At 39.8% G+C, this 27,958-nt stretch overlaps 1 protein-coding gene across 3 annotated transcripts; it reads right to left on the reverse strand.

Moving 5' to 3' along the window:
• Nucleotides 1-4,256: 4,256 nt before the first annotated feature.
• LOC103467950 (protein bicaudal D homolog 2) lies at nt 4,257-27,927 on the reverse strand. Of its 3 annotated transcripts, XR_014088263.1 has the most exons (11): nt 27,720-27,926; nt 25,599-25,925; nt 22,664-22,876; nt 21,465-21,617; nt 19,349-19,831; nt 16,280-17,152; nt 14,273-14,452; nt 11,681-11,832; nt 10,146-10,506; nt 6,714-8,280; nt 4,257-6,580 (listed from the first exon to the last, which is right to left on the reverse strand). XR_014088263.1 is itself a non-coding variant. In XM_081609178.1 (10 exons), exons 2-10 carry the CDS (start codon nt 25,848-25,850, stop codon nt 8,275-8,277), a joined length of 2,673 nt encoding a protein of 890 aa, XP_081465304.1. In that variant the 5' UTR covers nt 25,851-25,925; nt 27,720-27,926; the 3' UTR covers nt 4,257-8,274. The 3 variants fall into 3 exon arrangements, 2 of the variants coding, with proteins under 2 accessions (XP_081465304.1, XP_081465305.1); XM_081609178.1 differs by having other exon boundaries at nt 4,257-8,280; XM_081609179.1 differs by lacking the exon at nt 10,146-10,506 and having other exon boundaries at nt 4,257-8,280; nt 27,720-27,927.
• Nucleotides 27,928-27,958: the final 31 nt, after the last annotated feature.

A 27,958-nucleotide genomic window follows, 5' to 3' on the forward strand; every position in this document is an offset into this window, starting at 1 on the left:
GTATGAATGAATACAACCACCCATTTATTTATCTATTGGATTTAACTAATTTAATTTAATCATTTTAATAAAAAAAAATATCAACAGTGGTATCATGTGCGAGCAGAGCAACATAAGCAAGCAAAACCATAAAAAACAAACAGAAACTAGATGGAGACTCATCTCCTCCTCCCATCCTCCAAGAGGATGGGCTGAGAGTCCCCCCTCTCAGGGCTGACCCCATACAGCCTTGGACCGGCCCTGCATGAGTTAAATCCGCTGCACTGTGATTCTCCACCGTCCTTAGAAGCAAAACCTCTCGAAAAAATACAGACGTGAGAAGGAAAACGCAAATCCCAGGCTGAATAATGTTAGTGAGGATGAACACAGGCAATAAAAAAAAAGTGTCCATCGTGGCGAAGTGCCATACTAGACTGAATAGATCAGGAGAGGAACACAGCAGACCCTGATATGGTAACATTTTACTATCATTAAGTTTCTTATTGTGCTTTTAGTCGACTGTATTGGTTTGATTATTTGCTGTCCACTTAGGAAGCAACACTGATTGACCCGATGAGGGTCCCCGTTGTCAATCAGTGTTGCTTCCTAAGTGGACAGTTTGATTTCACAGAAGTTTGATTTACTTGGAGTTATATTGTGTTGTTTAAGTGTTCCCTTTATTTTTTTGAGCAGTGTATAATAATATCAGCCAAAATAATACAAATGATCATTTAAAGAACAAATCATACATTAGATTAACAGTAAATACATAAATACTTCCTACTTTGAAAGGTTTGTTAGGGTTTTCTGTATGTTTTATTTTGAAATGTTTATATATTTTATGAATTCATTGTTCAGTGGTCATTAATGCAGCAGACACAGACCTGCAGCCCAGGGGCGGTTCTATACGGGGAACCAAAGAAGTTATACTAAATAAATGTCTTATGTTAATACTCATTCACAGTTTTACTTTAACAATAAATAAAAAATTGTAGTGCTGAACTTTTAGCTGCTGTATGGAGATAGGATCACACTTTCCATCTACCAAGGATCTGCAACCTGAATCTCTGGAGACACAAGTGGCTCTTTGGCTCACTTATTATATCAAATGATGAAATATTGCTCCGTTTTCTTTTTTGTTTCATTCCTTTTCAAGTGTTGCCATGTAAAAACACTGAATGTCCTGGCCCCTGTGCTAAATCTGGTCTAGAACCAGCCTGCAGACCTAACTCCTTATTTATATAAATATTTTGGTAATACTCTGTAAAATATCAGAATGTTACTTTTAGTTGTCTGAGGACACAGTTTGAATATTAAATCAGGTGTTATGATCAGTTACTCAGTGGTTTACCAAATACTTTGTACACCTGCTTAATTAAACATATGTGAAGTATACTACTCTGATTGCAGTACAGTTTTGGGGCACTCTAACCGACCTCTATGCATGAGCAATAGCTCTATGATCACTTTTTAAAGACAAAAAACAATCTCCATAAAATAACGTCTATCCCTGCAGCGGACGTCCCGCCCCATGAGAGTAGGACGACATGCCGTGGTGGGCGTCCCTTATTTTGATTTCTGAAAGATGGCAACCCTAAATGTGTCTGGAAACATTGCACAACAAAACCCAGACCAGATGACTGAAAGAGATCCACAGTAAAGTTGCAAAACCGTCTGGCACGAAAAGAAGTGAGTTGTGGTTATGAATGAAGCTGATTGTTCCAATGTGAAGCCTTGTATAACTAACCTATGAACTAAAAGCGTGTCCCATCTTCAGGATCAAATCCTTCTGCTTGAATACAAAACAACTTCCAAGAAACTCTAAATCCTGATCGTTTCCTTCAGATCGCTGCGATTTCATTTTAAATTTGCCTTATCTCTGAAACGAGCTCCGACGAAAAACACGCTCATCTTGGAATTGCTGCTTAAATGCAAACCTACAATGGAGCGAAATAATCCACATCAGATTAAGCAGCTTAAGCTTTAAATATGTCTTAGGAATTTTATTTCAGGCTTTCCCTTTGCCTCTTTTAGATCAGAGGCTGCTGAGGTTTTTATTACTCATATTGCTACTGTGGCCCCCCAAAAAATCTCTATCATCAATCAACTGTAATACATCAGGAATTATAGCTTAATATGTTGCTGCCCTTTATTCAAAACCTGGTTCATTCAAGTTTTAAAATAAGTGTGTGTAGAGCAAAACTTACACACACTTAAGTCTCACATTAAGTGTGTTTTAAAAAATTTTGTAAGAAAAATTGTTATATCTTATTCAGTTTTCATTTTTCATTAGTAACAATGTACATTGTTACTAACCTGTTAGTAACAATGTACATTGTTAGTAACAATGTACATTGTTACTAGCATTTTAATAACAATAAAACTTGTTACTAATATTTAAGTAACAATATTGTTACTAAAAAAACTTAATGAACTAAAAAAACTTAGTAACATTTTAATACAGAGCATATTTGTACAGAGAAAATAATAAATTTCTGGATTTACATCCCAATGAGAAATTCTCTGAAGTTCCAAATAAGATATTTTTACATGTCAGTTTTATTCAGTATTAGTTTTTTGTTTTTTTATGCCTCTTTCCTGTTAACATTTGCGTATTTTGTGCATATTGTCTCTCCTTTATCTGTTGCGCTTGGCTGTATTGGTATTGTGCAGCACTTTGGTCAACATTATTGTTTTTTTTTTTTTAAATTCTTTTCTTAGTGTCACAGTGCGGTTGTTACATAAAGCAAGACAAGCAAACCTCTGAGATTTAGGACACACATCTTTCCAAAGTACCACAGTTATGAAAATTAAGGAAAACTTGCACATTTTTGCTAAGGTCAGCTTCTCAGAAAAACTGTTCCTCAATCTAAATCTTTTTCCATTTCGGACTGGAACACGGATTTGAGCAGAATAATACTTTTCTAAAGGATTGTGTGAAAACGGGAGGTGCATTTTTCTCACAGTGACTTCTTCTCTATTTACAGGTTAGTGGGTGGAAAATCCACCTGTGAGACCTACGCTGATTAGTTGCTGAATTAGGCATGGGAGGCGTAACAACAAGCAGGGTAAGCCTTTAACGCTCTTCATACAGAAAGATCTTGTTTCACAGACATGTTTCTACAGCAACCCAGAAGGGACAAAAACAAAACAAACACTGGTTCTATGAAGAACCTTTAACATTGTTTACAAAACCAACCGCCTTCATATTCACCTCTAGATGAGGAAAACCTCTTAAAACAAATAATACATTCTTTATTAAAAGTAGCACTGAAAAATTTAAATTCACATTTAATTTGAGAAATGTGAGAAAACCATTTTCAGAAATATTTTTATCAATATTACAGAAAGGCAGCTTGGACATTTGCGCAGCGAGACCTTTGACCTTTTTCTAATTTTCTTTTAGATTTAACCACTCCACTGTTGATTTGATCATTTGTTTTGGATCATTATCCAACTAAAAGAACCAATTACCTTCACATTCTCCTGGCCTTTCAAAGAAAAACAACCAAACAATAAGTGTACGATTATTTTTATTTTATTTTTTTACATCTTTATCCCTTCTTTCATGCCAAAACCACCCAAAGTGTTTGCTGCTGAAAGAAATCTTAGCTTTATCTCACCAAAGCACACAGTTCTAGTTAAGTCCCAGTGGAGATAAGCTAACTGTACATTTATGTTTGTGATGGTAGGACAGATAAGGCTTTTTTCAGCTGTTAAAATGTCAGATCAAATATGTCACTTTGCCATATTTTTGAATCGTAGTCTAGCCTTGAAGAAAAAAAGACAAAAAGAAACGGGTTAGTGCGTTACGTCATATTTTTACCCCAGAGAAACGGAAACTCGTGAAGCACCAAGTAGTTCCTGGAAACTCTCAGCTTTTAATAGTTGAATTTAATTTAAAATTTGATACCAATATTTGCATTGCATGTGATTATATACTGTTGAAGCCAGATGTTCGCAAACACTGAATAAAAATGTATGTAACGTTTGAATTTGAGGAAAGTTAAAATTAATAAATTCTCAGCAAGTTTTCTGTCTTTAAACAAATAGAAATAATTTGGGTAATTCTAATCTAAAACTAGAAAAGTTTTAGATGTGACTCAACTTCAGAAAATGAGGAAAACAAATGATTGTATGTTTATGGTGTGTAAATACAATTACTGTTTGCACCACCATAAGTGACATTCTGACAATCTGAACTTTTATTTTATTTAAATAAAAGCATTTAAGATCATTTCTGTGTAAATAACAAACAGAAACTCATCCCATACTGAGACGGTGTACAGTGTTGGCTTTTTATTCTTCTGGAGGTCAACAAAGGTCAACTTGCATACACATAAAAAGTTGAGGACCATCAGACGGCTTGTTTGGAGTGTTTGAATGACATCATGTCGATTTACAGAAAATGCAAACCACTTAAATACAGTTAAAATATTATACAGCCAAGGTCAATAAATTATCCACAGGGCGAGTTAAATAGATCAATTTACAACCTTCAGTGCAAGATGACATTATGTTGAAGCATTTTCACTTTTTAGTCATTAAACTTCTCCGTTTTTCCATCATTATTTCCATTCAGCAGCAATTTTCCATGATAAATACAGTAGATAACATTTCAGGATTACTTAATCCTCAAAGGAGCTAGAAAGTGAAAATATTTCACCAAAATGAGATATCACCTTTATCAACGCTTCAATCAACTTCAACAGCAGTTAAAACTAATTTATACAACAATAAAAGCTACAGTGTTTGAACAATGACTGCAATATGGAGAATTAAAAAAACAAAAGGCACAGAAATAAAAAAGCAGGATGTTGCAGCAAATGGTCAGTAAATTGTTAAAACGTTTCCTCATTAAAAAGCCAAATATCTGATTATTTGTATCATAAGTTGAGAATGGTACGACATGATTTCCAGATGATGTCACCGAACCAGGTGACCTTCAGAATAAAGCGACTCTCTTGGATCACAGAAATGCCCCGACAATAAAATCCTCTATCGTAGAATCATGCACTTTAATCGTTCCACCTGCAGCCTGTCTGCATTAACAGATTTAAAGTTTTCAGGGGAATCCATGTTCAACAAGCAGAAACTTCACTAGTAGCAAGAGACGCTACCGTAGTTAGAAAACAACGGACTCAAGCAGCAGCTTTACTGTGATTACTATACGTTTACACTGGAGCACAGAACTATTTAATCTGAAATGCGTGACGTGAATGTTTGTTGATTATTAGCTGTGATAGAGAATAAAGAGCAGAAAGACTGAAGTGCTAATGGAAGCCAATAAAATAGAGAAACAAGGAAATATTACGTTACTTTATCTAAATTCAACCTGTCAAAACACACAGCTGCATGCCAATAAAATCCAAAATCAATAAAAAGTTCAGTTATTTCAGAAAATCATTTCAAAATGTTTAACGGATTCATCTCACAAGACTTTAATTATGGCTCATAACTAATGAAAATCCAAATAGTTTCTCAGAAAATTATAATATTACGCAAGACGAATAAAAGAGCCAATCAGTTGTTGAGACAACAAAATGTCTTTGCAAAGTTAAGCGCATTAGCTAAAAGTTAGACGGAAGGAAAAAATGTCAAAGAAAGGTGACACTCTACCAAACAAACCAAAACAGAGTTAAAAGCTGCAGTGGGTGTAAAAATGTATTCCTTTACATATTTGTTGAAACTTTCACTAAATCCTGACAGATTATGAAACAGAGAATCTGAAAAAAAATTGATGAAATTAAAAAAATCAAACTCCTCTGGCTCCCTCTTGTGGTATTACTGCAATTTGCAGAAATACAAAACTCAGGAAAAAAAACTCAACCAATCAGAGACAGGAGGAGGGTGTTAGGAGTGTCAATCATGCATGTGTACACACTACTCAAAACTGCTGGTGTGATAATTGCAGAGAAACAAACCAACATTACAGAAAAGCTGCTAATTTCTCACACCTGATCACCTTCATACATTGATGCAGAAACTTCACTGGCTTATGCAATTTTCTGAGAAACTGTTCAGATTCCACCAGCTTGAAGCAACAATCTTAAAAACCAAAGTTTTACTTTTTGAAACAATTAACTGAAATATATAAACCTCTTGATTTTTCTAATTTGCTGGGATGCTTCATCTCGAGTGTGATTCTTACAGAAGATAATCCCGGAAGCGACTCGACGTTTAGGATGCTAAACAGCTTTTTTCTTAACGAAGCTGCAGTCAGCTGCGTTTCCATCTAACATAAAAATATGAAAATAAAAAAAACAATTTGGGAAAAACTCGCTTAAGTTTTTGCGAGTTCACAAAACTGCAACGGAAAGACTTATATTTGCGTCACATGATCGACAACCGGATGTTACTACTGGCAGAAACAACAAAGACGACAACAGGAAATAGGAGGAAGATGTTCGTTTTTGTGGACAATGCGCAGCTGGCTCCACCAGATCTCTCACAGCGTCGCACAGCTCATAAAAAGCTTCATCATTTGAAAATGTTTACTCCATAACTCTTCGGTAAAACTGCAAAAGTTTGCTGCACACGTAGCCGCTCCCTAGCAGCGGTTTGTCGCTCTAACAGCTCCAGTGAGCGCTACTGGCAGAATCTTTAATGATTTATTGCGTGAACAAACTTATTCATGTGTGTGACGGAAACACCGCAATCACAAAATTCTATTTATTCCAGGTGGTGATGTTAATTCAATAAATTAAAAGTATTTTATCTTCCACAGGGTCGACCAAGGCATTCACCAAATGGTTCGTCTTATGTGACTTCCACGTTAAAGTCTGGCAGGGTCCCTGAAGGCGGGAGAAGAATCAGATATTTACTTTTTCCAAGTATGGGGAGAAGGAACTCTGCATAAACTCTCAGGTCCACCCATGCAAATGTCATCCGCAGCTGGCAACCTTTGGCCAAATGATAAAAAATTCTTCCAAGAACTTTAATGTCAAATGTGTGTTGGCAAAGTTCCCCGGCCTCGCCGACCCGTCTCGCCAGGCGAGACATCAGGACGGGAGAGGAGATCTACATGTACTGCGGGGTGAGGAAGCAGCCATTTGAGGGGGAGGCCAGGGGACGACATCGGCTGGATGAGTGAGCTCGGCTCACCTCCCTCTCTTTAAAAACATTTTTTTTTACAAAGTAAAATTCAAGATTTGCACACATTTGTAATGGAAACGCAGCTAGTGTTGAACCAAAAGTCAGGCAGGAAATAGGCACCAGTCTGCATAGTTTGTAAAGTAAGACCTCCACTGAAGACTTCCCAAACTGTCGATCTGAATATTTACGGTTCTGACCTGAGGCGGTGACGTTATGGCTGATCTATTTCCACATAAAACAACTTTTTTTCCTGGCCTCTAGTTAAAGGGTGTAGCTGACAGGCAAGGAAAGTCAGAAGGTAAAAAAAAGACAGGTAGGAGTTAAACGACAACAGCAAGCTCCACTTCAATCATTCCAGACGAGCTCAGGGTTTCCCCCAGTGCTTTATAAGCCTGGCGGGCCACCAGGCTTTGCATGTGTCCCCACCAGGCTAAGCATTGCTTATTTATTTAAGTTTTTTTTTTTTTTTTTATGTTTGCATTTTTAAGACTTTATAGTTGGTGTTCAGGTATTAATCTTCCAATCTCTCAATAACACATTTGAAGTGATATTTTAAAATTTCCTGTCAACTTTTTAAAAAGATTTCACTCAAAAACAAGACGTGCCGCTGGATGAACGACTGCCGTAGCGCCAAACCAACGGGCTTAGCAAGTTTTCTGGAGGAAACCCTGGAGCTAAAGGCTTTCCGATGCTAAAGAACGCCAAACAGGCCGGACAAGGTTGCCAGGTTGAAGGCAAGAGGGTGTGAGGACGTCAACGCCTCCAGAGAACAGATCACAGCCTTGAATCTGAGTCAGAGGACAGGAAATACTGTACAAGAAAGGTTCTGTTTATAGAATAAATACTGTCGATGGTTCACCACAATATACCGCGTTGAAAAAGACGAAACAGACACAGTCAATGAGAGAAGAGAGAGAGAAACGAGCGGCAGGTTAGGCTCTTCATCCTCCTCCGGGATGCATGCAGGTTTCTCCACACCAAGAGGCTGGGATGGAAGATTTTCTGTCTTTTTTTTTATCTTTTCAGATTTTTTTTTCACTCCATGGTGGAGACGGATTAATGCTGCGTCATATCTGGGATGGACAGGATGTCTCAGGTCAAGCAGGGAGGATGGAGGAATTAGCCGGGTGGAGGGGAAGTCACAAGATGAAGACTGGTCCTTATGGAGCAGAGGGGTTTTGGAGTGATGGTGGGAGTGTTTCAGCGCTACGGAAACAGGGGGAGACAGAGACAAAACAAAAACATTAAGTTCAACTTAATCAGAAAGAAAAGAACTGATAATATGAGAATGAATGATAATGACAAGCAGACATCCTAGAGTTACTCACAAAATCTTTCTTACAACTTCCACGTTTTGGTTACAACCACAAACTTTAATGTATTTTATTAAGACTTTATGTGAAAAACAACTAAATCTGAAGCATAACGATAGAAATGGATCACTTTCATTCCAGCTCTACAAATAGAAACCTAAAAAAAAAAAAAAGGTCTTGTATTTTAAAACATGAATACATGCTTGTTCAAGCATGCATTCATGCTTGAACAAGCATGAATGCATGCTTGTTCAAGCATGCATTCTTGCTTGAACAATAAAGCCTCCAGTCACTAGGGGGCAGCAGCGCTCAGACAGCATGTTGAGCCCTGTAGAAGAAGGAGCCTCCACCGGCACACTGGTGTACAGAGCTGATGGAGGAGACAAGATACTGAAGTCTGTGGAAGTGAAAAGAAAAATGTCGAAGCAAATTTTGCACAAAAATTGTAAAGTTTTAAACCTTTTGAAATGGAATAAGTTGATGAAGCTAACAAATAACCGTTTACAATTTTTTAAAGTTTTGAATGTTACTCTTTAATCTAAAAATCCACATCCCAATGAATCATTTGCAACGTTTCTCGAGAATCACAGTCTGAACTGTCTTAAACAGTTAACTGAGTTTATAAATGGAAATTGTAGCAACAAATTTAAGTTGCTACAGCTAATTTTTATACAAAAACTGTAGTTCCTTGAGATATTTTGCATATAACAGACAAATTTCATCCTTTTGGTGAATAAAGCCTAAATTTGTAGAAATGAGTTAATAATAGAGTCCCAATAAAGCACATAGAGGGTTGTGGTTGTAATTTGACAAAATGTGGAAAAGTTCCAAGTGGTATGAAAACTTTTACGAGTCACTACAAGCCATGCAACAATCAGCAATAAACCAATTAAACCTACAAATCTCTTGGCAAAACACAAAAGGTTAAAACAAAACAGAATACATACAAGGCAGCTTATTCAACATCTCATATTTAAAATACTTTCTAATCATAAGCTGCTAGTTTTTCTTGCGAGAGCATTTAGAATGAGAGCTCCGGGCCCTGGAAGATGCAGCCTGACTTTTATTACCACAGTTCCTGTTGGCAGCACTGTGTGATTCCTCTGTGCTTCTATTTACCGCGGTGGAGGATCTGCCTCTAGACTCTCTGCAGACGCTGCTCATCCTGGGCTTACCAGGCGGGTTGTGAGCAGACAGAGCCGCCACTGTTTGGGCCGCTGAGTATCTGGAGTTTGGCTGTGAATGGACCGACTCTGACGGCAACGAGTAGCTGCTAGCAGCTGCTCCTTGAGCGAATTTAGACCTGTTCTGCTTCTTCCTCACAGAGGCGTCTAGGTGTGTTTTTGGGTCAGGGTTTTGCCGGTTTTCAGCCCATGCTTTAGCTGTGTTAGGATACACACGCGAAGCTTTAGAGGAGGTTAGATCATCGGCATGTGAAGAGGAAGCAGACTTGTGCCTGCTGGAAGAGGAAGAAGCAATGCGAGTTTTGATGAAAGTGTCCTGGCGCACAGGGACCGAAGCTCTCCGGCCGGATGCAGCCCTTCGTCTATCACTCGTACTGACTGTTAAGTCACTGCTCAAAGAACTGGTGGAGTCTTTACGAGGCAGAGAACGTCTATGACTCACCTCCGTATTAAAAACATCACTGATACTACGACTTCTAATGAAGGTGGCATCTCTTGGGAGACCCCGGCCACCGTGGGACCGGCTGCTTGTGTGAAAGCTGTTGTCGGAAGAAAGAGAAGAGGAGGTTCTTACAGGGCTTGTGTGGAGACTTCGGGTTAGAGCTCGCAAGTGGTGGGTGGCCGAGGCGGGGACGCTGCTGCCGAGGACGGGGCTGGCCCGCGGACTGCTCCTCAGCTGGGGCCTGCCGGGGCTGCTGCGGGGGCTGCGGGAGGCCCGGCCCGACTTGGCGGCCAGCTCTTTGGCCCGGGAGCGCCGGGGGCTGCTGTTCAGGCTGCGGGGGGCCTGAGGAGCCTCCAGGTCCTCCAGACGCTGAGTGAGGGCCAGTTTCTGCTGGATGGCCATGCGCAGGAGCGAGTTAAGAGTCTTCTTCTCGTCCTCAGCAGCGGCAAGCTGCCTCTGCATCTCGTCCAGCTGGGTGACATACTGATCGCACCTGGAAGACGTGAACAGGGTCAACATGCAGCATGCAGCAACAGGCGAGCAGGAGCTCATCAGAAGGCACATAAAAACAGTCAGGTTAGAGACAAAGTGAGTCTGTTGGAGCAAACACCAACCAACACCGCAAATAAGATGACTTTTAGAATCTGAAACGTTGCTAATTACGTCGGAGAACTGAAACAACTTCTGCTGCATTCAGACTAAATCTGATTTGAGCGTCGAGGAGCATTTCCAACAGAAAATACTGTAGATGGAAAATCTGAACTTTTGCAGACGAACGCAGTGCAACAGCCAATCAGACTTCGCTCTGTAGAGGAATGCAATCGTGCAAAAAATAAAATTCTAATTGGATTGTTTGACACCAACAAAAAAAAGAAAAAAAAGAAAGAAGTTTTGATCACTTCAGAAATTTCTGAACATTTATGATTTTCTTTATTTAAATAACGAGAATTTAAATTAATAAAGCCACAATTATAAAACCTATGATGCTGCATATGTTCATCACCATCTTTAACAGCATTTTGTTGAGTTTTAAAGCCAGACAAAACAAAACAAAGTAGGAAGGTGAACTGAAGGGCGAGTCGTCCACGTGCAGTTCCAGTATCCCTCCACATGGTGGCACCACTAACTTGAACCATAACCTTTTCCAAAGCTGTAATCTGTTGGATGAGACTTCAGCTGGCCTTGATTACTGTCTGTTCCTGAGTCCTTCTTAAGGATCATCAAGTAGCAGCTCATAAATGTCTGCAAACAGACCAGACAGGCTGATACTCGTCCAGGAACCTCTGAGCCGTTTAACACCTGCTACATAAATAAAAATAAATAAATCTGAAAATTATGCATTTTTCTAGTTTATAGCATTGGTATAATCACTGCTTTCCAATCGAGCAGAGCAGTTTAGTGATCTTAGTTCTGTTGAGTTTTACTCGTTTCGTGCAAACGTTCGGACCTCTTCCTCCCCAACACGACCCGCCTGAACCGTCCTTTTCCCCGCACAAGGCAGAGCATGTGGCTTATAATCTTCACGTGAAGCCGTGGATCGTGCACGGGTGTAATAAGAACGGTAAGCTCATTACCCACTAACGAGTGCTTTTACAAAGCATTTAGTCCTAGAAAAAACTTTTACAAATATTTTTTCATGTCTTGGGTAAAAGAAATAAAAACCTTACCGGCTGGCAAACATGACTCTGAGAGACGAGAAGGTGGCAGCGTCCTCCTTCAGGGCTTTGAGCTCATTCCTCAGTTTCATCATGGTCTCCGACACCATGCTCTTCTCCGTCTCATACTTGGTTTTCAGATTAGACAAGGCCAACTCCGCCGTCTGCAACGACAAAAACAAAAACCACCTCAAGATCAAACATTTAAACAACAAGGTTTGTGCACCTTTCACAGTAAAATTCACGTTTTCAAACTTTTCCAGCACCAACTTTAGAGTTATAAACAAATGAGCTAAACTGTCTCAATTCAACATATTATTTATTAATGTTAATATTTTGTGATGGTACTCTACAGCATAATTATAACTAAATTTCATGTTTTGAAGTATCTCACACACCCCAAATACCGGACTGACCCGAGAACAAAACACTAATTCAAAAAAAAATATCCCCCAATTTTAATAACTTTGTTTAACCTATAAAATATAACCAATGTTATAGAGATATATAGGGATAAATAAGTCACTGAGCTATTAGGAATAATACATATTCATTACGTTGAAACAATCGAAACAAATCGCCTCATGGTAAATTACCTTCTTGATCAAATTAAATGTTTAAACTCAAAGTTACAAGAAAATTTCCAAAAATGTTCCCAACTTTTCTGGCATTTAGCAGATGGAAATTATTTTGGTCATTCTAACCAAATTTAAAAAAAGAAAAGTTTAGTCTGATTTAACTTCACACAGTGACAAAATAAAAATCTATTTTTATTGGTTGTATAAAAATATCTGGTTTTAACTTTAATGTTTTCAAAATTTAGGTTTTTGATCAAACCAATTACATTTATTACAAACCCGTGCAGTTTGGTCACCAAACACTTTCAAGGACTTTGAACAATAAACGAGCACTTTCCTAATCTTGAAAACACCGAATTGAAAAGCAGCTGAACGAACCTTAAAGTAAGAAGTTTTTAATTGTTTCATTCAAACATTTTAAAAAAGTGATAAAAAAAAAAAGAATGCAAAAACAACATTTGCTTTTCTGAGACTTTGCCAACAAAGCAGCAGTGCATTTCTATAAGTGTGATTTGGGCATCAACACAGACAAAGCTTTTTATTTGAGTTATTTGATAGAAGCTCTGCGGAAAAAAAGTTACCAACTGAAGCAAACAAATATAAAAAGATAATGAAAAATATAAACGACCAAACCATCTCAAGCGACTGACTGCTGCAGTTCAGACTAAAAATAAAATGAATGCCGTTTGACTGACATCAGGAAAAGCAGCGGGTCGCTTCTTCAAACAGAACATTTAGGCGTTCTGTTGGTACCAGAATAACAGGGCATGACGACCGTACAGCCCTTGATGATGCTAAGCTAAGCAGGAATCTGCATCACTCCAGTGATAGTAAAGCCAAACCAAATCTAATGCAGTATTATAAATATTTTATTACAGACGAACCGGAGTCCTGAGCCCAGTCTGTCCCAGTAACAGCATCATCAGTTTAACAGCGTGACGTGAAAATAAACATGGAATATATCAAAAACGTCACCTGGAGAGAGTTTGGAGTAACGAGAGAAACAACAGAAGTAGGTCAGATGAGATAAACGAGTGGAGGAGAAAGCAGGCTTAAGATCTGGAAATTCAGTATTCAAAGTGCAGAGGAAAAGGGAAACTCACTGGCCCCTTTATTAGGTACAAGATAGCAATATGAACATTAGCCAATCAACTCAGTGCATCCAACATGGTGAAGTAGGGCATATGGCTTATTATGCTTCCTGGAAGAGATTCTGATACGTCTATGGCAGTCTTTCTCAAACTCTGCTCTGGGCAACAACTGCTAATTTGCTGTGACGTTAGCTCAAAAGTGTGACGCTACAGTTAGCTTACCAAAGGATTGTGTTTAAAAATAATAACGAATAAATGACTGAAGACCGAGTCACTAAACAGAAAGCCTGAAGATTATGGTGGAAAGTTTCTCAGGATGAGTTGCAGAACTTTTGTTTTTGAACGCTTTGATGATGCACAGCATCGAGGCAGTGAGCAGCGCTGCGCCCCACGCTGACTAACTGCATCTTAACACCTAAAAATAACAATATTTACGCTCGGTTATCTGCTGGCTGAAAGAAAATGTTTGTTTTTGCCAACGCAACTCACGTCTATTCTTCTTTTCTTATGCTTCTAAATTACAAATAGTCCTAAAATGCTATTAGTGCACACAACACTTGAAGTAAAGAACCTTTTAGAATCTACTTTCAGAATCTGTACATAACTCAAAATGACTTGTTCATGGTTTTATTGCGCCACCCTTCACATTCAGAGTAGTCTCTACGAGTTAAGAGACTAACATTTTCATTTCAGGTTGTGTATATTAAGATGTTGCATTATTGAGGAGGTAATTTAAAGTTAGGTGGTCCGTGAGTGTTTGTTAAATGGGGTAAGTGGTCCTCAGCCTGAAAACAGTTTGAGAAACACTGGGTATGGGTCACACATTAGGTATTCATCACATTTCTGCACAAACGTTTAACCTGCATCAACAGATAATGCTGCTGGAATAATCAAATAACCTAAAAGACGAGGAAAAGTGCTGCAGCTTCGTTTACCTGCTTGTTTGCCTTCAGGACAGTCCGCAGGGTTGCAATCTGCTCTCTCTTCGTGCTGAGAAGGGATTTGAGTTTTAGGACTTCCTCCAAAAGGCTTTCGGTGTCCCGCTCCGACTCCTCGCTGCTGCTGAGCCCAGAGTACGGCATCGCTCCCCTCTGACGGCAGAGATCCACAGCCACCTGAGTGGACACACACGTATAGAGAAAAGTGATTTAATGGATGCTTTTCTGCTTTGCTAAATTTCTTACACGTCTGCAACAGTTTAAAACAACAAACCACTTTATTATTTACAATATATTCAGCAACAACTTTCAAATTCCTAGCATGGACTTTAAGTTTCATCATGATACTTTGTAGTGTTATAGTGATAAAGATAAATGTGGCAGTAAAAATTATTCATTACTTATTTATTTAGGTAACTGTATGTCTGCGACTGTCCTTAACCAAATGCTGCTCTTTAGAAACATTCCCATCTGTAATGCACTTCTTTAGGTCACCAGTCACATAAAAAAATGTATATCACTAAACTGCCCACGGTAAATTATTCCAATCATATTTTCAATTTTATTGATATTCTCATTGAACAAACTGTGGAGAAAATGGTAAAACTAACAATCCTGACAATATGGACAGTTTAAACATTAATTTGAATTTGTCTCGACAAAGATAACATGACGCGATAAATGCCCACCCTCAGTTGTAGAATTAATGTTTCGCTTCAGAGAAAGAACAAATGTAAGCTTTCCAGTGTTTCAGATAATGTTTGCTCAAAGGATTGTGTTTTCCTCAGGCCACAACTCTTAACTTTGACCCCTGATAATCCGATCCATTCAGACCAACACACACAGGCACGTGTCGGCACAGCCCTGAACAGGCGCTGGATTTGAGAGGCGCTCAAGAACATTTGCTGTCTGAACACAATGTCAGGTTCAAGGAAAACTGTACAGGGGAAAAGCTTTCACTCTGAATATCAGCCTGGCTTTTAGTAGCAGCCTGAAAATAAGATTTGGAAATGATTTATTCCTGTTTGTAAGAGATGAGCTGGTGCTGCCACAGGGTTCAGTCCTGGGACTCCTTGTATTTACTATCTACATGCTACATTACAATGTCACCAGGTGACTCTGAACTCATACAAGCACCAAAAAGATGCTAAGGACAAATAAATGTGTGGATGTGACATAACTTTCACCAGATGACCAGAAAAAGTGAAGTTATTATCTGTGGACCTAAAGAAGAACAATCTAGAGTCAATGCACAGCTTCAGCTATTACAGTAATTAACTAAAGATCAGATCTGAACCTTCACAGCCACATAGAGACGGTTACAAAGTCGGCCTACTATCACCTGAAGAACATTTCCAGGATTAAAGGTCTAATGTCTCAGAAAGATCTAGAGAAACTCATCTAAGCTTTTATCTTTAGTCGCATTGATTACTGCAGCAGTGACCTCACAGGTCTGCTTGAAAAATCAGTCCTCAAGCTGCAGCTGATCCAGATCGTCGCTGCTGGAGTTCTGACGAAAACCAGGCAGATAGAGCGCATCATACCAGCTTTAAAGTCCTTCCACTGGCTCCCTGTAGCTCACAGAAGAGACTTTTAAATGCTGCTGATAGTTTATAAATCACTGAATGGCTCAGCACCAAAATACAGTAAAGATCTGCTGTTGTCATAGCAACCTTCCAGACCTCTCAGGTCTTCTGGTTCTGCTCTGAATCCCCAGAGCCAAACATGGAGAAGCAGCATTCAGCTTCTATGCACCACAAATCAAGAAATCTGCAAAACAGCTGAAACACTGAGTTCCTCTAAATCAAGGCTAAACACCCACCAGTTTAGAGCTGGCTTTGAATCGTAGTAACTGGAACACTGATCAATATATTTTATGTACATCTGCTTAATGATTTTAATATGCATACCACTTGTTTCGTAAATAATGACTGATGTTTTTATGACGTAAAGGACTTTTAACTGCCTTGTTGCTGAAATGGGTCTCAGACACCGCCCTCTTACCCTGAGGTGCTTGATCTGGCAACGGATGACAGCAACCAGGTTGGACACATTGGACGGGTCCCTGAAATCCAGAGTGGGGGATCCGGGACAGGTCAGCGAGTCTGCGCTGGATCCCGCGCTGTCCACCTCGCCCATGAACTGCAGCGCCGCAGCTTTGGAAATGAACATGTCGTTTGCCCGAGGCTTCTTCTGAGCGTTGTGTTGGGCGAAGACGTGGTGTGACCTTCGCACTCCTCCTCCGCCACCACCCCTAGCGCTGTCCCGGTAGTAGTCCAGAGTGACCCGTTTGGGCGTGATGTTGTTGCACACACAGATGTGGTGGTAGAGGTTGGACAGCTCCTCGGAGAAAGCCAACAGCTCCTCCTGAGCGACGCTCAGATGCCCTTCAGAGTCGGTTGCCACTTTCCGCGTGGCTCCGATCTCCTTCTCCAGCTCGCCGATGCGCTCCTGATCCTGCTTGCTGGACTTGATGCACTGCCGGATCTTGTCGGCCAGCTCCTGGGCCTCGCCCCGCCATCGCTCCTTCTCCTGCTTGTATCTCTGCTCAAGGGTGTTGTACCGCGCGCCCGCCTGAGAGAGTTCGTCTCGCAGCTTCAGGAGTTCTTCGCTGGCTGCGCGCATCCGTGCTTCCAGCACCTCTTTGCTCTTAGTGTCCACCTCGTAGTCGAAGCCTTCACTGCCGTCCTCTCCAGTTTCCACCTTCTTCCTCTCCTCTGCCTCCAGGTTTGGATGCGGACGACTTTGCGCTGCTTCCAGCTGCTGAGTGAGAGTGCCAACCTTGTCCTCCTGCTGACTTAGAGCCTGTTTGGACATCATCAGCTGCATCTGCAGTTCCTCCACTTTGCTACCCAGGCTGGATTTCTCCCTTTCTGCCTGAAAATACACACACACACAAAAAAAACATTAAAAAATATGTAAATTAGGAAAGCAAGTAATCAATTAATGAGTCATTTTAAAGTTGATTTATCTCATTGATCAACTAACAATTAATAGAGGAGAGGCAACTGTCTTTCCATAACAAACGGCTAAAATGTTCATATTGGACTGAATTTAAAAAAAATTAAAAATTTACCATTATTTTGTGTCACCTCTATTAAATACTGACTGAATAAACACAAAATTGTGGCTTTTGCATTACTGAACTTAAGACATATTTTTTAAATGAAACAAAGCAGAAACCTCTGAGGTTGCTGAATAGAAAATTAAAAGATGAAAAGAGTAAAATAAGTGAAACATTAAATCCCCCATTAACAGAGATATTAATATATTAGTATATATAGTATATATATCTGGTGGCCTTTGAAGGGATGTTAAAACTTCGCTCCATAAAATGCATTAACAGGTCTAAAAATAATCCACGCTTACTGGCGCCATGTTTTCGTCCATCATGTTACAATTTCCCTCTCCCTCCGCTTTTCTGTCAACATATCCTCTTCTTCGTAGCACATGAATAATTTTTGAATGAGAAGCTAACGCGTTCTGCTGAATGAGCGCTGTTAAACTTAAAAGAACCGCACAAAGTGCATTTTATGTCCCACACCGGACTCATTTTGGACAGTTTCCATTTCCCGCTACGCTATGGATCCGCCATCTTTGTTTCTGTATCTCCGGCTCCGCTTCAGGATAACCAGCGGCGCCCTCTGCTGGATGGCGGCTAAACTACAACACTAAAAGAAGCTATAAACTAACGTTATCAGTAAAACAACAACACTCTAACCATTCCTAGTTTTCATTCAGATAATTCGAACTGACTGTATTTATTTTAAGAGAATGAAAGGACGATTTCTCAGACCTCCCCACCCTCTTCTTCTTGATGCATTTTTAATGTAACCACATGCAGATCCAGAGAAAAAATATCTGCTAGACAGGAGCTTTTAAACCCAACCCCCCAACTTAAGTGCATCATACATAATGTATTTCCTCCAAACAAAGAGAAGGGACAACTCGATATGTTCTTAATTATTCGAGACACATTCTCGTAGAAGGAAGCTGCGTTGACAATAACTAGGAGTGGACTAAAATTTGTCAGTGAAGCAGTTGTTACACAACAATCCTGCAGCAACACGGAGCGGATGTGGTTTCCAACAGGAAGTGCCAGCTAACAGCTTAGTCACACAGACTAAATGGTGCTGAAACTTCCTCACTTGGGACAATAATGAATGTTAGTATTAAACTGAACCTGAGCAGACAAAGAGGAGTTTCATCTAAAATCTACAAATATGAGATTAGTGATTTGGTTTGGTAGAAACAACAAGAGCAGGCTAATATTTAGACACAAATACTCATTTAAGATGAATGAACAAGTGTGATTTTATATAAAAGTAACATGCTCAGTCCTAGAGTATGATGGTGTGAAAAATATTGGATCCCCTTACAGATTTCCTTTTTTTTTTGTCACTCAAATATTTTAGATGAAACACATTTTAATTTCAGGCAAAGATAATCTGAGCAAAAACTATGTTTTAAAAAGATAAAAAGAAAAACCAATAGAAACATTACTCAACCAAATCCTAATTTAGTATTTTTCTTTAAATGCGCTGTATTTTGTACTTTACAGGCATAGTGCCATTTTATCGCACTATGCCATAAGTATCTATTATTTTAAGCTAGTGTAAAAATTCGGTATAAACCAGACATGACTTAAAAGTAATTTAATGCAATTTAATGTGCTGAAATTGGGCCACCGTCTCTTTAAGAAGCTCCTGCTCTTTCCAATACTCCGCCTTCAGCACATCGCCACAACAATGCTCGTTCAGGCCCCCAGTGTTTCCTCCAGTGTATTATAAGCCTGGCGGGCCACCAGGATTTACTTGTGCCCCCACCAGGCTAAGCATTGCTTATTTATTTAAGCCTTTTTAAAATGTTTGCTTGTTTTTTTAAAGACGTTATAGTTGGTGTTTATCTTCCAGTCTTTTAAAAAAAAACATCATTATCAAGTGATATTTTCAAATTTTCTGTCAACTTTAAACATTTTCTAACTCAAAAACACAACAGGACTCCTAGGAAAGTTATTTTGAATATCATTAAGGTAATATTTGTATGAGTAGTAAGGCTGGTTCTGTTGCATACCTGCAGCAGCTGCTGTTTTAGTTTCTGACTGTCTGAAAAGTGCAGCTCACTCAGCAGGTCAGACACCAGGCCTGAGGCTGGAGCGCGCAGGAAAACGTCGCTGTTGCGCGGCGTGGAGTAGCGTTGGACGAGGCCGTTGCTTTTGGAGCTGGGCACAGACGCAGACCCGTTGGTGTGACTGCTGTCCTGGTTCTCTTCCTGAGCGTCGGCCTCCCCGCCACGGCCCTCCTCCTGGCTGTCGTCCAGCTGGTCCAAATGGAGCTCCAGGTTCCCCACGGAGTCGAACGGGTTTAGGGTCAGGGCGGAGAGCTCCCGCCGCAGACTGTTCTTCTGCTCCCGCTCCTCCTTCAGGGCTTCCAGGGCCTCATCCAGCTGCCTCTCCGCAATCTCCCTGAGCCTCGCGGCTTCTTCCAGCTGCGCTCGCAGCTCATCTTGCTCTTCGTTCTTCTGGGATAGCTCAAGCTTTATTGATTCAAACTCCACCTAAAATCAGAAACGAATGCATCTTCTTTAAATAAAGCTACAATTTCACCCAACCAGAAATTCTCATATTTCTTCTTACTATTATCTTAGAAAACATTACAAATTTCACTCTTTTCAGGCTCCGACAGACAGACACAAAGGTAAACAGACTTATGTATGGACAATAAACAACATGTAAACAAGATTTAAGGATGCAGGAATGGAAAAATGGACAAACTAATAAGTGTTTGGCAAGCAAGTGGAAAAAGAGACGAATAAATAAATTAATTTATGTCTAACTGGACGAATGAACAGACAAATGGACAGATAGAACTTCAGACAATTAGATTTAGGAATACAATCTGGAAATTTAAGTATTTTCCCAAACTCCATGTCTGTTTTCCAGATCTGTTTAATGCCAGGGAAATGCTCCCCGCCGCTGGAATTTACAGTTTTTGGCAGACTGCTTAGAGAGCTCCTTCCTTGTTGGCAAAATGTGTGGCTAAGACGAAACTTATGAGAAGACATATCTCATTGAAGCAACACTTAGACGTGTGCAGCAGCTGGTTCATCCAGTTTATTTAAAACAGAACTAAGGGAGCAAGGACAGATAAACAGAACTCTGCCAGGTGGAAATCCTGTAAGGTTGTGTAAACACATCAGACCCATCAGGCTATTTAAAGCAAACCCACATCTTTACCTGTATAAATAAACACCAAACACATTTTACATGTTATCTGCAATCTTGCTGAGCTGTTTTAGGACTGAGCTGTAGCTGGAAAGCAGCAAACGATTGTTTTAGTAATCGATTATTCAGACAATTAATCGGATTAAAAACTTGTCACATTCTGCAGGTTTCTCATTTAACCACTTAAGCCTTTTGATACAATATTAAAAATACATTAAGATATACAAATAAAGCAGATAAATTGCTTTTTAAGTAAGAAAGTAAGCATTTTATTGCCAATAACACAATAGCATAGCATTCCTTTAATGTATGCATAATCACTTGTAGATTAATTGACTCATTTTTGGAGCAACCAACTAATAATTTAATAACAAAAGGTGCTTAATAGGAGATTTTCTTGTTTACAGAATTTTAATCAAGTAAATATGTTCTAGTTGGAACATTAGCATGTCAACAGTTACTGGTTGCTATGGATAGAACATATTTACAAATTTTTTTTTTTTTTTTTACTTAAATGCAAAATGTATGTATATATTTTTTCTGAGTGTGTTCTTTCCGTAAAAAAATTGCCTTTTTTGAGTCAGCGTACTCCAGTTAACAATTAATTGATAATTAAATTAGCTGACAATTATTTGAATGATTGATTAATTGCGATTAATCAGTTTAGCCCCAAATAAATGCGCACTCTGAGCAGACAGCATCAGTCCAGCAGCTTCTGCCCCACAGTTACCGATGGCAACAGAAAAAAAGGGGGAGGAGCTGCCAGTTACTGGTTGCTACGGCAACCACCAACTGCCAAGAGCAAGGTAACAGAACTAAAACGCCAATAAATGTGAAACAACTTCTTGACTAAACTAAATTAATTCAAAGAATAAATAAACTAATTTTGACAAACTTCATATGTATTGTATTGTTAGAATAAAACCCAAATGAAAACCCAATAAAAATGGCCAAATGACAACTGACCTGGTTTTCCTTTAGCACAGACACTTGTTTCTGTAAGGAGATATTTTCCTCCTCCAGCTCGCCGTTGTCCTGTAGCTGACGCAGCTCGCGTACTTTATATTCCTTCATTTCATCCCTCAAATGGTTCTTCTCCGCTTCCAGACATTCACATTCCTACAGAACACAGCAAAACTTTCAATTCAGACTGGAAAGTTGACATATTGATTAATTAACTGAATACAAGAGGCCCCGGCAGGACTGATTGGTGGATACACAGCGCAGTGTTTTTCAACCTTTTTTGAGCCAAGGTACATTTTAATTGAAAAAAAATCACGAGGCAATGTTTTGGTAAACATTTTGTTTACCAAAAATGTAAACAAAGATACTCTGTAGCCGCCTGTATTACATATATAGTCATTCTTATCAAAGTGTCTTGAATAGGAATCAAATAAACCCAAAAATTTATTTTTTATCATATTTTACATGTCTTATTTCAAATTGCACTTAACATGTCCACTTCAAAAATACACCTGAACAGTGCCACAACACGGTCGTGTGTGATGCTAATTCTTTTGTTTTAATGTAAAATGCCATCTAGTGGTAAGAAAATTACATGATTACGCTGCTAGTCACTACTACAGCAAAGACACTCAAAGATGACATTATTTGCAGATAATTAATTCATTAAAAAAAAATCTTTTAAGACCAATTACCGTATTTTCTGGACTTTGAGGGCACCATACTAAACCGTACCTTCAACTTAGAAGCTGCATCATATGAGTTTGAAAACATTTCTCCATCGTGCCTGCTGCTAGCATGTGCTTGTTGTAAATGAAAATTAGCGCATTCTTCTTTGATTTCCAATTTTGATTTCCAATGATTCACTTCCTGCTAAAGAGCCCCCTGGTGGTTGAAGAAAAATCCACAGAAAAGCTGCACCGGGCAACATAGTTCAAAGCTTAAAGCTTTTTGAACATAGTTCAAAAAGCTATGAACTATGTTGAACCAGGTGAAGAAAAATCTGACATTTTTAGGTAGAAGAACTTTTAGGTATAAGATAAAGGTTTTTTATTTGTTTACCTACTGTATTTTCCGGACTAGCTTATAGTCCGGAAAATACGGTAGGTGAATTTGGATAATTCCCACGGCACACCTGACGATCACTCATGGTACACTAGTGTGCCGTGGCACAGTGGTTGAAAAACACTGACACAACGTACCTTCTTAAGCTGGGTGGAGAGCCCCCCCAGCCTGTCGAGCTCGGCGTGGGCGTTGCCCAGAGTAAGACGGGTCTGTTTGAGCTCAGCCTGAACTTCCTCCATCCGGGTTGCCATGGCAGCCTCTTTGGAGGCCGTCTCCTGCAGCAGACTCTCTTCCCGACACTCTCCATCAGCAGCTGCACGCTTCTGGCTGCTCACAGAATCTGCAAAAGCCTTTACACAAACAATAGAAGTGAAAAATGGAGGAAAAACGTGAAGTATCTCACAAGCATCTGTGTGAAAAAGCCACCGAGTTGATGGATGAATCAACGACAACTCAAAGTTATCCTAGATTTATAAAAAGGATAGGAATAAATGCAGACTTTAATTGCCATCGTCCTAACTATGGTGCTCCGGAAACACAGTAAAAGCCTAACGCTTGGCTTATAGCTACATAATGCATCTATCTGCAGCTTTCTATAATCAGGAAGCAGAACACTGATGGCGACTGATGAAATAAACGCTGAAAAATGTTTCACTGAAAAGCGCTTTGTTGTTACATAATAATGCTAATTGGAGGCACCAGCTCACGCTGCTTTCCTTAAATCTTGAATATCCAAGAAATTGTGTTGAAGCCGATTATGAAAGAATTAAAATTCTTTAAGCCTGTGACCCTTCAGAAAGAGCTTCTCCTAACATGGAGCTTGAAAAATACCTTTATGCTTCTCTGCAACATTTTTTACAAAGTAGGGCTTCAACTAATGATTATTCTAATTATCCTTCAATCGATTATCCTGACGATTAATCACATAAAAATAAATTGTAAAACTTCTTCTAACAATTGTTAATTCAATGATCTGTTGATTAGTTTTTGGATCAGCCAATTAATAAAAGGATAGCAAAAAGATGTTAACAGGAGACTTTTCTTTATGCAGAATTTGAACCAGGTGAAGAAAAATCTGACATTTTTAGGTATAAGAACTTTTAGGTATAAGATAAAGGTTTTTTATTTGTTTATCTTGAATGCAAAATGTATACATTTCAGGGTTTCCACCAGTGCATTATAAGCCTGGCGGGCCACCAGGCTTTACTTGTGCCCCCACCATGCTTAGTTTGCATTAATCTTCCAATAGTACATAATTATCAAGTGATATTTTCAAATTTCTTGTTAACTTTAAACATTTTTAACTCAAAAACTCAAAAGGCTGCCCTAGTGCCCAACCACCAGGCTTAGCAAGTTTTCCTGAATATTTTTTTGCAGTTTTGGCTCATTTACTACTCTGGGTATAATGTTCATTTAGCAAATGACCTGTTTTAGGCTCTGTATAATCCAGTTAATTAACTGATTACTATATCAGTTGACGATTATTTAAAAGAAAATCAATTCATCACGATTAATCGTTTCAGCCCTATGACAGAGTCTTGAAAGCCTTTAAGCAAAAGTTTGACTATCAAGTTTCTTCACTTTAATAAAATTAATTTATAAGAATATAAACAACAACATGATGAGGTTTCCTCTTCATATAGTTTACAGTATGTTGATCTCCCTCACATGCTAGTGCTTCAGATTATTTCTGAACTCTAGGGTCTAAAATACACAAATGGCTGCTCAAATAGTTGGGATTGGCCTTTTTAAACAAATGGTACTGAAGTCCAGAGGAAACTTAACTCCCACACCCAGTTGTCTGGGATTCTGTTGGCCGCACCCCCAGTGTGTTATGTACGATGGGTAGTGGACATTTTCTAACAACCACGGCCTAGTTTCTTTTGCACATAAAGTAAAATCGGATTTTCAGCTAGGTTGATTTAATGAAACTTAGTTTTTACCCAAAGAAATTAAGTATTTGTTGCCTGTTACTGTTCATATTGATGGGAATATGCCAACTTGTCAACAAATCACATCAAAACCAGAGTAAAATCCAGAGGAAAATATTTTTAGTAGGAGCAAAACACTAATGGTCTGTTCTGTTCGCTCTACGAAGCAAGAGTTTCTGAGTTTCCAGTCGGAAAAACAACCAACAGGAATGCCACTAGAGCTCAGGATTCCTCTTGGGGAAGTCAGAGCTCGCAGGGAGACACAGAGTTTACTGTTTGCATCTAATTAAACCCATAAAGCTGTACAATGTGTTTCTGAACAAAAGGTGGACATCCTGATAATTCTATCCTCATGATGCCTCAAACATTACATCCATCCATCTTCTTCCGCTTATCCGGGGTCGGGTCGCAGGGGCAGCAGCTTCAGAAGGGAGGCCCAGACTTCCCTCTTCCCAGCCACTTCTTCCAGCTCCTCCGGGGGAATCCCAAGGCGTTCCCAGGCCAGCCGAGAGACATAGTCCCTCCAGCGTGTCCTGGGTCTTCCCCGAGGCCTCCTCCTGGTGGGACGTGCCCAGAACACCTCTCCAGGGAGGCGTCCTGATCAGATGCCCGAGCCACCTCACCTGGCTCCTCTCGACATGGACATTACATTATAAAGTTGAATTTCCTTTTAGGCCACAAATGAAGCCAAGCCTTTATTTTAGTGGAATAATTCCTAAAGTGTAATTAATACAAATTTAAATATATGCCTCATACAGGCGCAAATATAAAGAGGAAAAAGATAAATTTTTAAACGGCTCTGAGAAACGCTGCGAGCCGCACCAAGCTGTGAAAATTCAAATTATCAGTAGGAGCAGTGAGATAGCACCGTTATGTTATTTGCATTTCTGCCAGCATTGTAGAATTAAACTATCCTGTTGGCTAATAGTTATATCACAAAACAACATTTATAAATGGAGGATTACTGACTTTTGAGTCTGGGATTAAAAGGTCATGGAAGCACATCGCTGTAAATCTATCACACATGCTGGATCAAATGATTATGTCATCATTGCAAAACAATTCACCTGGGACGTTTTAGTTAAGAGTTTGTTGATGATTGTATCATTTAAAACATTGATGGCGAACACATTCGCCTCACCTCTCTGAGCTGCTGCAGCTCCAGCTTCAGGGATTCGTGTTCCTCTTCCAGCTGCGTGTGTTTCATCTTGAGGGCGGCGCTCTCTTCCAACACCACCAGGCCGTACCGAGCGGCCTGCAGCTTTTCCTCCGTCGCCTCTTGGAGCTCCAGCGTGAGCCGCATCACCTCGGCCTTCAAGTCTCTGCTGCCCATGTCTGCTTCTACGTCCTCCTCGACCTCGCCACCCGCCGGGTCGGCGTCCGTCTCCAACATCTTTACCCGGCCTCGCGCTTATCTGCCGACGATCCGCTGCCACACCCTCACTACTCCACCCTCATAACCACCGCCCTGCAAACGAGAGGCACAGCATTGACACTTTGGATGATTCTGTTGCTAACAATGCTAGACGGGCTTTCACAAATTGTCTGTAAACAGCCTGCCAAGCCATCCGCAAATGTAGGTTAAATCTCTGCCATGCAGAGAAGAAATCATATGCGAACGCTGCAGTCCTCGCTGAGAAAAAGCCGATTTAAAAAGGACGAGTTTGAGTGGAAACGTGTTGTCTGGTCAGGTAAATCAAAATAAATTGCAATAAAAAACACCTGCATATCTGGTGGTACACATCATAAAAGGCAACATTAGTTGCGCCATGTTTTTAACAGTTCATTAGTTGGGTTTCAAGACATTTTCTGCTCTATATATTCATAGTAAAACTGAAGGAATAAATCAACCACATGATGAATAAAAACACACTTGATAATTTCCATTTGCATGACTGATTGTTTCTCTCTCTTTCTACCAAAGACGAAAGGCTCCAGTCTGGTGCATCGGTCTCAACGTTTTCCCGTTTTGGGGTAAAATTGTGTTTCAGTATCCATTTAATTTGTTGTTTTGTTTATTTATTTTAGATATAGACAATTTCCTCCAGTTCTAGTGTTAAATGTTTGCTAGAAATTAAGTTTGTTGATCTTTGAGAGCGTGTACTTGCATTATTACGACATTACCATTGTGTTATTTGAAAATTGCCTCAAAACAACAATGTTATCATTTAACATAATAATTTCTGGGATAATTTAACATCCATGTATTATTGTGACAGAGAGTTGTTAAAAACTAATTTTAAACTTCAAAATCAGCACCAAATAAGCTACATTTTATTACCTGCAAGTCACAAGTTATGTAATTTGCAAATCATTTCATTACGTCTTTATGTATAGCTTACCCAGTGCCTCAACTTTACTAGAATAGCAAACATTAACATTGTTAATAGTCGAGTTAGAAATTGTTTTAACTTGAACCTCTGCTTGGTGAGGCTAAAGTCTGAAATTACCAAACTGTAAGCATTTCATGTGCATCTCATGTTTCAGTGCTGACTCTGCTTATGCTCTAAGGTAAAACTGAAGGGTTTGCGTTCAGAAACAGCACATTAGACTTGTTCAAATTATTTAAAGCTCGGCATGAATGACTCCTGTGATCACCAGCGACAGACAGACAGAAACTGGATCCCATTATTGCAGTGAGATGGCTGAGCTCAATCCTCTCGCATCTGCCAGACTTTGGCTTCCAAACTATAGAATTACAGATGCCAGCTACAGAACAAAGTACTATTTAAAAATTTTAAAAAAAAGTGGATTTATGTTCCCTTGACGTGGGGAGTCGTCGACACCATTTGACCGAAGATGGATGCACCAGATGCCCCGGTTGTTGTCCAGCGCCCAGATGATGCAGTTAGTTAGTCATCCTGAAAGCATCTGATGCTACCAGCTCACGAAGCGGTCTCTCTTAGCATCGAATACAAGAATTCAATCGTATATTACGTATTTTCTTGGACTAACCTGTTATATAAATGATAAGAGATCGCCTGACAGGGACGCAGAACCGAACACGACACCGGTACAGAGAAACAGGACACTGACCAGACTGTTAGCATCGGTAGCTTAGCTTAATGTGATGTACACAGCAAATGAAGCCATGATGTAGGCTTACTAGAAGTGTTAGGAGATCAAGCATCTAAATCCGATACTTTTTCAAAGCCAAAGTAAACAGAGATCTCTCGCTCTCTCTCTGTCTCCCAGTTGAATCCTATCAGACCAGCTAATTAGCCCGGATAGTCAGCCATCAGCAGCCAAACTACGTACTCACCTCGCAGTTTTATTTCAACGATGGAGCTCGCTTGCCGCCCCAAAACCGCCACCTTGCTGCTTCCAGAGGTGCGCTCAGCAACAGCGGTCTCCTGATCACGTTAGTTAGCGGCGGTACCAGGTTTGGTTTAGCGAACAGCCGCTCCCCTTCCTCCCAACCCACCTGCTTCCCTCGTTTCGCGGAGGGGTCGAGTGTCAAACGCGCGCTGAAAACGTGAAGGCACAGGGGCGCCCTCTTAT

Source organism: Poecilia reticulata, chromosome 7, assembly GCF_904066995.2.
Source record: "Poecilia reticulata chromosome 7, P_reticulata-male-v2, whole genome shotgun sequence".
NCBI lineage: Eukaryota > Metazoa > Chordata > Actinopteri > Cyprinodontiformes > Poeciliidae > Poecilia > Poecilia reticulata.

What these genes read in the sequence shown, in the direction of transcription:
- LOC103467950 (XM_081609178.1), bottom strand. Translation starts at nt 25,850, where the DNA reads ATGTTGGAGACGGACGCCGACCCGGCGGGTGGCGAGGTCGAGGAGGAC. An exon ending in TCTCCACCCAGCTTAAGAAG is followed by an intron (nt 21,618 to 22,663) that starts GTACGTTGTGTC and finishes TGTGTTCTGTAG; the next exon opens with GAATGTGAATGTCTGGAAGC. An exon ending in TAAAACAGCAGCTGCTGCAG is followed by an intron (nt 17,153 to 19,348) that starts GTATGCAACAGA and finishes GTGTATTTTCAG; the next exon opens with GCAGAAAGGGAGAAATCCAG.